This window comes from Oncorhynchus masou, chromosome 30, assembly GCF_036934945.1.
Source record: "Oncorhynchus masou masou isolate Uvic2021 chromosome 30, UVic_Omas_1.1, whole genome shotgun sequence".
Lineage (NCBI taxonomy): Eukaryota > Metazoa > Chordata > Actinopteri > Salmoniformes > Salmonidae > Oncorhynchus > Oncorhynchus masou.
The window spans coordinates 50965147-50979308 of record NC_088241.1 but is presented as its reverse complement, the minus strand read 5'-3'; the positions used below and the strand labels follow the sequence as shown (position 1 = coordinate 50979308).

At 40.8% G+C, this 14162-nt stretch overlaps 1 protein-coding gene across 2 annotated transcripts in view; it reads right to left on the bottom strand.

Annotated features, from left to right (window-relative positions):
- sema5a (sema domain, seven thrombospondin repeats (type 1 and type 1-like), transmembrane domain (TM) and short cytoplasmic domain, (semaphorin) 5A) overlaps positions 1-14162 on the bottom strand; it is a 209735-nt gene that overhangs the window by 39969 nt on the left and 155604 nt on the right. For both annotated transcript variants that reach the window (XM_064949247.1, XM_064949248.1), the window contains exon 15: positions 3819-3966. In XM_064949247.1, the coding sequence (XP_064805319.1) occupies positions 3819-3966 (148 nt within the window). The remainder of the gene's footprint in view (positions 1-3818; positions 3967-14162) is intronic.

The window sequence follows — 14162 nt, the reverse complement described above, 5'->3', positions numbered from 1 at the left end:
AAAATACCAGCAACAGTGTGTGAAAACCTTGTGAAGACTTACAGAAACCGTTTGACCTCTGTCATTGCCAACAAAGGGTAAATAACAAAATATTGAGATAAACTTTTGTTATTGACCAAATACTTATTTTCCACCATAATTTGCAAATAAATTCATTAAAAATCCTACAATGTGATTTTCTGGATTTTTTTTTCTAATTTTATCTGTCATAGTTGAAGTGTACCTATTTTAAGTGGGAGAACTTGCACAATTGGTGGCTGACTAAATATATTTTTGCCCCACTGTACACTTTTTTGACTTTGTCTGTACCTAGTGCCTGTGCATTTGGATTACTGTACTAAATGCGTGAACAAAAAGGAGGTATTTGGACATAAATGATGGACTTTATCGAACAAAACTAACATTTATTATGGAACTGGGATTCCTGGGAGTGCAATCTGAAGAAGATCATCAAAGGTAAGTGAAAATTTATAACGCTATTTCTGAATTTTGTTCTTGACATCTGGATTGCTTGTTTTGGTCTCTGAGCGCTGTACTCAGATTATTCCATGCTGTGCTTTTGTCGTAAAGCTTTTTTGATATCTGACACAGCGGTTGCATTAAGGATAAGTATATCTTTAATTCCATGCATAACAGTTGTATTTTCATCAACATTTATGATTTGTATTTCTATAAATTGATGTGGCTCTCTGCACTTTCACCGGATGTTTTGGAGGCAAAACATAACAAAGCGCCAATGTAAACAGAGATTTTTGGATAGAAATATGAACTTTATCGAACAAAACATACATGTATTGTTTTACATGAAGTCCTATGAGTGCCATCTGATGAAGATCATCAAAGGTTAGTGATTCATTTTATCTCTATTTCTGCTTTTTGTGACTCCTCTCTTTGGCTGGAAAAATGGCTGTGTTTTTTTGTGACTAGGTGCAGACCTAACACAATCGCATGGTATGCTTTTGTCGTAAAGCCTTTTTGAAATCGGACACTGTGTTTATCTTTAAAATGGTGTATAACACATGCATGTTTGAGGAATTTAAACCATAACCATCTGTTGTTTGAATTTGGCGCCCTGTACTTTCACTGGATGTTGGTCAGGTGGGATGTTAGCATCCCACGTACCCTATAGAGGTTAAAGCACTGCACCACTCGGGAGCCCAAGGTCATTGCAAGGATAATATGTTATCTACTCGCGTAGCACCTATCTGAAAACTTCCTACCAAAAATCAGGAAAGGCAGGTGCACCACCGACATGATTTTTTGTGGCCAAACAAATGCAGGAAAAGTGCCAGGAACAAAACCAAGACCTCTACATGGCTTTGATAAACCTCGTCAAAGCCTTTGACATCATCAAACGTGAGATGCTATGGCAGCAGCTCACCAAACTTGAGTTGCCTCCCAAGTTTCTGAGTGTCTTAAAACAATTCCATGAAGGAATTGCACGCCAGAGTGGTGCTTGGTGGGCATCAATCAGAGCCCTTTAGAGTAGAGGTTGGGGTCAAGCAAGGCTGTGTTCTTGCTCCAGGTCATTTTTAACATGTTCCATTTCTGCAGTTACAAGCCTGTCAAACAACTCCCTTGGCTCAACTGACGGAATCCAGCTACAGTGCCATCTGGATGGAAACCTCTTCAAGCCCACACAAAAAACAGAACCCAAATAGATCTTTGAATTCACGTCTGGCTCATACCCCAGAATCCATGCAACACACCTTCAACCTGGTCTCCTCCACCTGTCGACCTCCAAGACAATACCCAAAACACAGAAATAATTGCACAACTCTCATCCACATCCCCCCCACTCCATTCTGTCATCACTGGTGGTGTTCTCCTCAAAGATGTACCCCATTTCACCTTCCTTGGCGCTGTCCTCTCTCTGGCGTGCTCCATAGAGGAACAAGTCTCTGCTTCCATCGGATGACTTGGGGCCAGGGTTTTGGAAAATGTAAACCTCAAGACCCATACCAAAGTGGCAGTATAGAACATGTCTCCACCTGCTTTATGGCTCAGAGACCTGGACCCGATATAGGCAACACATAAACATCTTGGAAGCCTTTCACATCAGAAACCTCAAGACCCACACCAAAGGGGCAGTATACAATGTGTCTCCACCTGCTTTATGGCTCAGAAACCTGGACCCCATATAGGCAACACATAAACATCTTGGAAACCTTTCAAATCAGATGCCTACAACGCATCTTAGGGCTACCCTGGCAGGACAGAGTACCCCATAACAATATCCCCACCAACACCAAGTTGACCGACTCCTCTGTTGGCTCGGCCACGTGATGCCTGAACACTGCCTCCCCCGCCGATTTCTCTAAGGCCAGCTAAGTGCAGACAAGCGCTCTGCTGGAGGTCAGAGGACCTGCTGAAGCACTGTAACATCCATCCATCTAGCCTGAAAAACCTAGAAAACAGCATCTTACATAGGAGATGCGAGAGATGCAGCCAAAGACACCAACGTGCAGCTGGGACAACGCCATCCGACTCCCAACACACGTTTCTCAGCTCCCACATCGGCCCCCACAACCACATGAAGTGGCACAAGTGGTAATTGCGCTAACCTACCCCTACCCCCCATCCACAAGAGGAGCATTCTTCATCATCAACATTGATGGACTAAGAGTGTGTGTGTGTGAACAGACACCCACCAGGGTAGTGAAAAGAGAGTGTTTCTGTATAAGTGTGTGTGGCCGTGCCGTTTTCTCAGTTGTTTTATGGGGTATCAGTCATGCTTCATTACAGTTAGACTGTTAAGGTATGGGAGGTCAGCTCTCTCAGTTGTTAAAGGGTTATCTGTGCTTAGTTAGGTTAATCACAGAACATTATCAGATATGTTACTACTTTGCTGTGGGTTGTAAGTTGCTACTTTCAGCTTGCCAGCAATATTACATTAGTCATGCGTCATTACCAGCTCCTGATGTGGTTGCTATGGAATGCAACAGTAGATATGGTTGCTATGGAATGCTATAATGCAACAGTATATATTTATATAGCTCTGAAATGGGTTGCCAGTGCACAGTGAAACATTTGTAAGATGTAACTCTAATCATTTGACCCATATAGAGACCATGGTGCTATCTTTATAAAAGTGTCTATAGTCAGTACATCTGACCCTCACACACTTATACTGTACATCTGTTACTGGTTATCATGTGACTCTCTCTGACCCCTACTCACTAATCCATTTCAACTGTAACGGAATCTCATGGTCACGTGTCTTCCTTTCTATTTCTACCAGGCCTGTGGACGGAGGGAGGAGTGGGTTTGAAAATAGTGTTAAAATAACATGACAGTCTCATCATCCTCCTGACACCCAAGAGGACACCAGCGAAGCTGACATACACAACGTGCCATTTACATCCCTCCTGCATCACCCAGCCTTGGACTTCATTACTCAGCACTATGATATCATTTGCAGTAGGTAACATTTATAGATGGTGGCAAAAATACAATAAAATCATATTTTTTTATATTAATTTCTTGTCAGCATACAGTAGATAGACTAATAAAAGTTCATTTGTGTATTTTAATATGTGTATTCAGTTGAGGGAATATAGTGCAAGACCATATAGGGGGGTGATTTAGTGTTACATGTTAATGGTTAGCATTGGTCATGTATCTGCTGTTCTTAACAACATGTTAAGAAGTGCCATGGCTGAATATAAATACTAGGGGATTTTGGAGGGGATGACCCTTAAAGTTCAATGTTACAGTTTAGATGGTTAAGAAGTTCAAGGTCAGGCTGCTATGGAAGTGCAGCCTAGATCTGTGTGTGTGTGTGTGTGTGTGTGTGTGTGTGTGTGTGTGTGACATACCTGGGCACACCCAGGGCACTCGTTGCCGTTCTCGCAGGTCCTGCGACGTGATTGGATGCCGCCTCCGCAGGGCACCGTGCAGCGTTCCCATGCCGACCAGGCCGACCAATAGACATGAGGCGGGCAGGGCAGGTGCTCATTACAATACCTAGGAAGGACAAAGACCACGGCAGATGAGTGTGTGTGTGTGTGTGTGTGTGTGTGTGTGTGTGTGTGTGTGTGTGTGTGTGTGAGAATACGAGTACACACAGAGAGGCTATGGGAGTGCTGGGGGCCATGTGCAATCTGAGGTCTTTACTTAGTCTGTCTTTGGAATGGTTGGTTGTAAATAAGTGGCATTTTTTACATGATACACAACAGTACAATTATAAAAGAGGGACACTGGGCTTCTGAAAACCTTACCATATTTTAGACCGCAAGCTAAGGCAGCGAACCAACATAGCTTTTAAGGAGTTAGAGCTACTGATGCCACAAGACAACAATGACTATAGAGCACTTCTGTACAGTCCAAAGTCAGACAGACCAACAGACAGACTTACAGACAACTGTTAACAAGTTAACTCCATTAAAACAAAGATCTTTTACAGACCAAAGTATATTGCTTTTATGTCGCCATCAACGACAGAGAAATTACACACTATTAAAGTAGAATTACTAGAATTTAACAAAGCCTGCAAATGCACCAGGTATGTGGTAACCCATTTTGATATTCCTCTGAAATTCAGACTTAAACATGCATGTAATGTGCCTTTATGAAAGTTATATCTTAATGAGTCTACATGCATATCCCACATATTTTAATGGTGCTGCCTTTGAAAAAGCCACATAGACTCATGAATCATGTTTCATTACAATATTTAATTTTTACTGTACTGTTCCTTAGGTTAATTAGTGGAGTTCATTATCCAAAAATGTGATGCTATTGATAGTCTAATTATGGCCCATATACTTACACAAACTACAACTTCAGCAGTGTTTGTGTAACCATGAAAAACATTTTATGTTGGATAACAACTTTAGTGATGGTGACTCACGCAGATTTCCCTTACCTCATCGTGTCTGAGATTTGACTCCGAGAGAAAGAGATAGGCCTTGTTATATCTGCTTATACATATAACAGATAACACACACTGTGTACAAAACATGAATAACTGCTCTTTCCATGACATAGACCTGCTAGGTGAATTCAGGTGAAAGCTATGATCTCTTATTGATGTCACTTGTTAAATCCACTTCAATCAGTGTAGATGAAGGGGAGGAGACAGGTTAAAGAACGATTTTTAAGCCTTGAGACAATTGAAACGTGGCACACAAAAGAAAACAGGGTATGGTAGTAGGTACCAGGCGCACCAGTTTGTGTCATGAACTGCAACGCTGCTTGGTTTTTCACACTCAACAGTTCCCTGTGAGTATTAAGAATGGTCCACCACCCAAACGACATCCAGCCAACTTGACACAACTGTGGGAAGCATTGGAGTTAAAATGGGCCACCTAGCAGTGTCCATGCCCCAATGAATTCAGGCTGGGGAGGATCCTAATGTTTGCTATACTTAGTGTATATTATGTTTCTTTCTGGAGCGCAATGAAAAGTTGAAATAGGAAAACATTGGTGCATTACTCTGTTTTTCTATAAACCTATTTACATTAAAGTGCCTGAGATTCGGCTGAGGAAAGGGGAGAAAAGAGAGAGATAGAGCAAGAGATGACAGAGCGAGAAAGAAAAAGAGAGAGATAGAGCAAGAGATGACAGAGCGAGAAAGAAAAAGAGAGCGAGAGGAAAGCAGAACGGGAGAGGGAGAGAAGCACCGATTGCAGGAGAAATGAGAAAGAGAAAGAAAGAGAGGGGGTGAAAGGGATGGGATATAATGCAAATGGTAGCGATATTAGCATTGATCTGCATGGTCCCCTGCTGAGCATCAGAATAGAAGAGTCAGACCTAAGCCAGATCCATAGTAAATAGATTTAGAGCTTCGCTAAACTCATCGTCAATCCAGCCATGCAAATTGTTCTGCTCACTGATTAGATTAGCCTTTGTAAAATGCAACGGCCTCCCTCTCCCTCCTTCTCCCTCAGTAAAACTGGGGAGGAAGTCAAGAAGAAAATGGTACTAATAATTTGCCTATAGGAGCTGAGTAAGCAGGGGAATACAGTGGACATGTGCTGAGGGGGATGCTAGCATAAGGTACATAAACCTGAGCATTAGCCAGCCAGACTTCTGCCCCATGGCATTGACTGATTGGTTTTTATAACGGTTTCTCTTCCTACAGCCAGCAAACAAGGACAAACTGCTGGTATGCCCCTGGCCAGGTACTCAGACAGTTGGGTGTGAAAAGAGTGACTTTTCATCATTGATATATATACTACATGACCAGAAGTATGTGGACACCTGCATTTCAAATGTCTCATTCCAAAAGCATAAGCATTAATATGGAGTTCATCCCAAAGGTGTTCGATGGGGTTGAGGTCAGGGCTTTGTGCAGGCCAGTCAAGTTCTTCCACACTGATCTCGACAAACCATTTGTGTATGGACCTTTATGCATGGGGGCACTGTCATGCTGAAACAGCAAAGGGCCTTCCCTAAACTGTTGCCACAAAGTTGGAAGCACAGAATTGTCTAGAATGTCATTGTCTAGAATGTCATTGTATGCTGTAGTTCACTGGAACGAAGGGGCCTGGCACGAACCATGAAAAACAGCGGCAGACTAATATTCCACCCCCACCAAACTTGACAGTTGGCACTATACATTGGGCAGGTAGCGCTCTCCTGGTATGCGCCAAACCCAGATTCGGTGTGATTCATCACTCCAGGGAACGCGTTTCCACTGCTCCAGAGTCCAATGGCGGCGAGCTTCACACCTTTACACCTTCAGAAAGTATTCATACCCCTTGACTTATTCCACATTTTTGTTGTGTTAAAGCCTGAATACATTTTTTACAATACTCTATAACACACAATACCCTATGATTTACAAAGTGCAATCATTATTAAATACTCTTACAAACAATGTTGAAAACAGGATAATTTTATTGTTCGCTAACTTCGCTGGGTAGACCTCTGTGGTTGGAGAAAAAAGTACATTACCTCTACTTATCACTATTTTTAGCCAACTGTACAAAGCTTCTGCCGGTAGCTTGCAAAGTAAACATCAGCTAACAGTACATTGGCAAATACGTTCTTCGTTGCTTGACAGACAGAGCCCACAAAGGGTGGGAAATGAACCTAAACCACTCATATTTGTCAGGTATAGTTAACGTTTATTTTATATCACTCAAATATTCAATTAATGGTGGCCAATATTGAGAGATATCGTGAGGCTACCCCCACGTATCTAAAATGACATAATCAACTGATGCTTACTGATTATGAAAAGCATGTCGTTACTTGCTGTGTAACTGATGATAAAGCTAACTGTGTGCAATTGTTTTGCATGGAAAAATGGGAAATGTGTAGTTCTGACTATGCTCTTCAAGAGGTGATGATATTAAAACCAAATAGTGTTAACATTTATTAAACAATCCCTTGAAAACAGCACAGAGTTGTCAATAGTTTTAGAGGAGCTGGGGGTCTCCCTGCCCCCCCCAAGCAAGAAAACCGAACGCTCTGCACCGTATTTTGACTCTACACTTAAGCTCTAACTAAAGCCATCAGGCTTTATAAATAAAGTGTGCCTGTACATCTGAGATGAATATCTATTAAAGGAGGCTCTACGGCCACAGCAGAAAAACCCTCCACCCTATTCCTAGCATTAAAGGGAGAGCGCACTCCCAAAATCAAAGTGGTCCAACGTATAGCTGAGTCTACATTCCACACCATTTGTTCTGTACATCTGTATTTGCATTCGGTGGGAATCACTACATGCCTTTAACAAGTCAAGACATTTTGCCTTTCAATTAGGACAGAAATGAGAGGAGATAGATAGATAGATAGATAGACTACTTTATCACTGACCTCAACCCAGAGTCTCTCAGAGCGTTCACAGTCAGCCCACTGACATCCCTATCAGACCACAGCAAAATCACAGTCTACTTAAACAGAGCAATACTCAATCATGAGGCATCAAAGCCAAAGGAACTGAGTAACATTAAGAAATGCTATAGATGGAAGGAATGCAGTTTGGAAACCTACCAACAAACAATTAGGCAACAACAAATTCAATCCCTTTTAGACAATTTCCTGGGTAAAACATTCCACTGTAATAGTGAAGGTGTACACTTGGCAGTAGAAAATCTTAACAGTATATTTGACCTCTCAGCTTCCCTATCAAATCTCAAAATCTCAAATAGAAAACCGAAGAATATTAACAACAATGACAAATGGTTTGATGAAGAATGCAAAAATCTAAGAAAGAAATTGAGAAACCTGTCCAACCAAAAACATAGAGACCCGGAAAACCTGAGTCTACGCCTTCACTATGGTGAATCACTAAAACAATACAGAAATACACTACGGAAAAAGAAGGAACAGCATGTCAGAAATCAGCTCAATGTAATTGAAGAATCCATAGACTCTAACCACTTCTGGGAAAATTGGAAAACACTAAACAAACAACAACACGAAGAATTATCTATCCAAAATGGAGATGTATGGGTAAACCACTTCTCCAATCTTTTTGGCTCTATAACAAAGAATAAAGAGCAAAAACATATGCATGATCAAATACAGATCTTAGAATCAACTATTAAAGACTACCAGAACCCACTGGATTCTCCAAGTACATTGAATGAGTTACAGGTCAAAATAAAAACCCTCCAACCCAAAAAGGCCTGTGGTGTTGATGGTATCCTCAATGAAATGATCAAATATACAGACAACAAATTCCAAATGGCTATACTAAAGTTCTTTAACATCATCCAGTGGGTTCTGGTAGTCTTTAATAGTTCATCACATTTCTTCACACATATTTATTTTACTCTGGCATCTTCCCCAATATTTGGAACCAAGGACTGATCACCCCAATCCACAAAAGTGGAGACAAATTTGAACCCAATAACTACCGTGGAATATGCGTCAACAGTAACCTAGGGAAAATCCTCTGCATTATCATTAACAGCAGACTCGTACATTTCCTCAATGAAAACAATGTACTGAGCAAATGTCAAATAGGCTTTTTACCAAATTACCGTACAACAGACCATGTATTCACCCTGCACACCCTAATTGACAACCAAACAAACCAAAACAAAGGCAAAGTCTTCTCATGCTTTGTTGATTTCAAAAAAGCCTTCGACTCAATTTGGCATGATGGTCTGCAATACAAACTGATGGAAAGTGGTGTTGGGGGTAAAACATACGACCTTATAAAATCCATGTACACAAACAACTAGTGTGCGGTTAAAATTGGCAAAAAACACACACATTTCTTCACACAGGGTCGTGGGGTGAGACAGGGATGCAGCTTAAGCCCCACCCTCTTCAACATATATATCAACAAATTGGCGTGGGCACTAGAAAAGTCTGCAGCACCCGGCCTCACCCTACTAAAATCCGAAGTCAAATGTCTGCTGTTTGCTGATGATCTGGTGCTTCTGTCACCAACCAAGGAGGGCCTACAGCAGCACCTAAATATTATGCACAGATTCTGTCAGACCTGGGCCCTGACAGTAAATCTCAGTAAGACCAAAATAATGGTGTTCCAAAAAAGGTCCAGTCACCAGGACCACAAATACAAATTCCATCTAGATACTGTTGCCCTAGAGCACACAAAAAAACTATACATATCTTGGCCTAAACATCAGTGCCACAGGTAACTTCCACAAAGCTGTGAACGATCTGAGAGACAAGGCAAGAAGGGCATTCTATACCATCAAAAGAACATAAATTTCAACATACCAATTAGGATTTGGCTAAAAATACTTGAATCAGTCATAGAGCCCATTGCCCTTTATGGTTGTGAGGTCTGGGGTCCGCTCACCAACCAAGACTTCACAAAATGGGACAAACACCAAATTGAGACTCTGCATGCAGAATTCTGCAAAAATATCCTCCGTGTACAACGTAGAACACCAAATAATGCATGCAGAGCAGAATTAGGCCGATACCCACTAATTATCAAAATCCAGAAAAGAACCGTTAAATTCCATAACCACCTAAAAGGAAGCGATTCCCAAACCTTCCATAACAAAGCCATCACCTACAGAGAGATGAACCTGGAGAAGAGTCCCCTAAGCAAGCTGGTACTGGGGCTCTGTTCACAAACACAAACACACCCTACAGAGCCCCAGGACAGCAGCACAATTAGACCCAACCAAATCATGAGAAAACAAAAAGATAATTACTTGACACATTGGAAAGAATTCACAAAAAAACAGAGCAAACTAGAATGCTATTTGGCCCTAAACAGAGAGTACACAGCGGCAGAATACCTGACCACTGTGACTGACCCAAAATTAAGGAAATCTTTGACTATGTGAAGACTCAGTGAGAATAGCCTTGCTATTGAGAAAGGCCGCCGTAGGCAGACATGGCTCTCAAGAGAAGACAGGCTATGTGCTCACTGCCCACAAAATGAGGTGGAAACTGAGCTGCACTTCCTAACCTCCTGCCCAATGTATGACCATATTAGAGAGACATATTTCCCTCAGATTACACAGATCCACAAAGAATTCGAAAACAAATCCAATTTTGATAAACTCCCATATACACTGGGTGAAGTTCCACAGTGTGCCATCACAGCAGCAAGATTTGCGACCTGTTGCCACGAGAAAAGGGCAACCAGTGAAGAACAAACACCATTGTAAATACAACCCATATTTATGCTTATTTATTTTCTGTCCTTTAACCATTTGTATATTGTTAAAACACTGTATATATATAATATGACATTTGTAACGTCTTTATTGTTTTGAAACTTCTGTATGTGTAATGTTTACTGTTAATTTTTATTGTTTATTTCACTTAACATATTCACTTTATATATTATCTACCTCACTTGCTTTGACAATGTTAACACGTTTCCCATGCCAATAAAGCCGCTTGAATTGAATTGAATTGAGAGAGAGAGAGCGAGAGACAGAGAGAGAGACAGAGAGGCAGAGAGAGAGAGACAGAGAGAGAGACAGAGAGGGAGAGAGAGAGAGAGAGAGAGAGAGAGAGAGAGAGAGAGAGAGAGAGAGAGAGAGAGAGCGAGAGACAGAGAGAGAGACAGAGAGGCAGAGAGAGAGAGACAGAGAGAGAGACAGAGGCAGAGAGAGAGACAGAGAGAGAGACAGAGAGAGAGAGAGAGAGACAGAGAGAGAGAGAGAGAGAGCAGACAGAGCATGAGCAGAATCAAGAAAACCTACTCTTTTGGAACAGACAGACCCTTCTCCCCCGCAAGATCAGAGTGATACAGCATATTTCATCAATTAACACGTGTCTCCCTCCACAGTGTGTAAAGCCACCAAGCCCTACTATAGGACCCTGATGGATTCTCTCATTCTCACAGCTCTACTGTTCAAGGTGTTTTATTGGCTGAGCAGGTAGTATGAAAGAAACAGAGATGGAGAGAGGGTCAAGGAGTGAAAGACTGAGGGAGGGAGAGAGAGAGAGAGAGAGAGATGGAGGGGGCAGGGTAGTCATAGTTATGAGTGCACTCGAACAAATGACAAATCTAAAGTCTCTTTTTCACCTTGAAAACTTGCTTCAGTCACCATGGAAACTCTTCAGTCATTTACAGCTCTGTTTTTTTCACACTTTCTTTCCATTTTTCTCACGGTCACATTTTTGAAATATTTTATTTTATTTTACCAGGTAAGTTGACTGAGAACAAATTGTTCTACTCATACACACATACCTTAAGCCTGTGTCACACAAAGCAATTTGGACACAATTTCTGTTGCAGATGCAAGTTCCAAGTGACATCATCTAAAGCACCTTTGCTGATACATGAGGCAATTCAAAAGCAATTAAATTGCATGCAACAGCCAATCCTGTTATCAATGGTGTAAAGTACTTAAGTAAAGACTATTTAAAGTACTACTTAAGACGTTTTCTGGGTCATCTGCACTTAACTATTTATATTTTTGACAACTTTTACTTGTACTACATTCCTAAAGAAAATAATGTGTTTTTTAATCCATACATTTTCACTGTCAAAATTCTTTCCAATATGTTGAGTAATTATCTTTTTGTTTTCTCATGATTTGGATAGGTCTAATTGTGTTGCTGTCCTGGGGTTTTGTGGGGTCTGTTTCTCTGTAGGTGATGGCTTTCATATGATATGGTGGTTGTAGAATTTAACGTCTCTTTTCTGGATTTTGATAATTAGCGGGCATCGGCCTAATTCTACTCTGCATGTATTGTATTTGGTGTTTTACAAAATTGTAGCAGAATTCTGAATTAATCTTGTTCCATTTTGTGAATTCTTGGTTGGTGAGTGGACCCATGACCCATGGACCCATGACCTCACAACCATAATGGGAAATGGGTTCTATAACTGATTCAAGTAATTATAGCCAGATCCTAATTTGTATGTCAAATTTTATGTTCCTTTTAATGGTATAGAAGGCCCTTCTTGCCTTGTCTCACAGATTGCTCACAGCTTTGTGGAAGTGACCCGTGGAGCTGGTGTTTAGGCCAAGGTATGTTACATGTTTTGTGTGCTCTAGGGCAACAGTGTCTAGATGGAATTTGTATTTGTGTTCCTGGGAACTGGACCTTTTTTTGGAATACCATTATTTTTGTCTTACTGAGATTTACATTCAGGGCACAGGTCTGACATAATCTGTGCAGAAGATCTTGTGCTGCTGTAGGACATCCTTGGTTGGGGACAGAAGCACCAGATCATCAGCAAACTGTAGACATTTGACTTCAGATTATAGTAGGGTGAGGCCGGCTGATGCAGACTGTTATAGTGCCCTCGCCAATGTATGTTGAAGAGGGTGGGGCTTAAGCAGCATCCCTGTCTCACCCTCTGGCCCTGTGGAAAGAAATGCGTGTGTTTTTTGCTAATTTTAACCGCACACTTGTTGTTTGTCTACATGGATTTTATAATGTCGTACGTTTTTCCCCCAACACCACTTTCCATCAATTTGTATAGCAGGCCCTCGTGCCAAATTGAGTCTAAAGCTTTTATGAAATCAAGACTTTGCCTTTGTTTTAGTTAGTTTGTTTGTCAATTAAGTTGTGCAGGGTGAATACATGGTCTGTTGTACGGTAAAATGGTAAAAAGTTAATTGGACATTTGCTCAGTACATTGTTTTTGCTGAGGAAATGTACGAGTCTGCTGTTAAGGATAATGCAGAGGATTGTCCCACAGTTGCTGTTAGCGCATATCACATGGTAGTTATTAGGGTCAAATATGTCTCCACTTTTGTAGATTGGGGTGATCAGTCCTTGGTTCCAAATATTGGGGAAGTTGCCAGAGCTGAGGATGATGTAAAGAGATAAGTGTCACCAATTGGAATTTGAGGTCTGTATATTTTATAATTTTGTTTAAGATACCATCAACACCACAGGCCTTTTGGGTTGGAGGGTTTGTATTTTGTCCTTTAGTTCATTCAATGTAAATGGGGAATACAGTGGGTTCTGGAAGTCTTTAATAGTTGATTATAAGATTTGTATTTGATCATGTATATGTTTTTGCTGTTTGTTCTTTGTCATAGAGCCAAAAAGATTAGAGAAGTGGTTTATTCATACATCTCCGTTTTGGATAGATAACTCTTCGTGTTGTTGTTTGTTTAGAGGTGTCCATGGATTCTATGGATTCTTCAATTACATTGAGCTGATTTCTAGCGTGCTGTTCCTTCTTTTTCCGTAGTGTATTTCTGTATTGTTTTAGTGATTCAACATAGTGAAGCCGTAGGCGTAGGTTGTCTGGGTCTCTATATTTTTGGAAGGATACGTTTCTCAATTTCTTTCTTAGGATTTTGCATTCTTCATCAAACTATTTGTCATTGTTGTTACATTTTCTTAGGTTGTCTGCCTGAAAGTTTTAGATTTAATTGGGAAGCTGAGAGGTCAAATATACTGTTTTGGTTTTCTACTGTCAGGTTACACCTTCACTATTATAGTGAAACATTCTGTCCAAGAAATAGTCGATGCCTAATTGTTTTTTGGTAGATTTCCACACTACTCTCCTTCCATCTACAGTATAGCATTTCTTAATATTATTCAGTTCCTTTGTCCTTGATGCCTCATGACCGAGCAAAACTCTGTCAAGTAGTGTGTGATTTTGCTATGATCTGATAGGGGTGTCAGTGGACTGTGAACACTCTAAGAGACTCTGGGTTGAGATCAATGATAAAGTAGTCTACAGTACTACTGCCAAGAGATGAGCTACAGGTGAAGTCAGAAGTCTACATACATTTAGGTTGGAGTCATTAAAACTCATTTTTCAACCACTCCATAAATTTCTTGTTAACAAA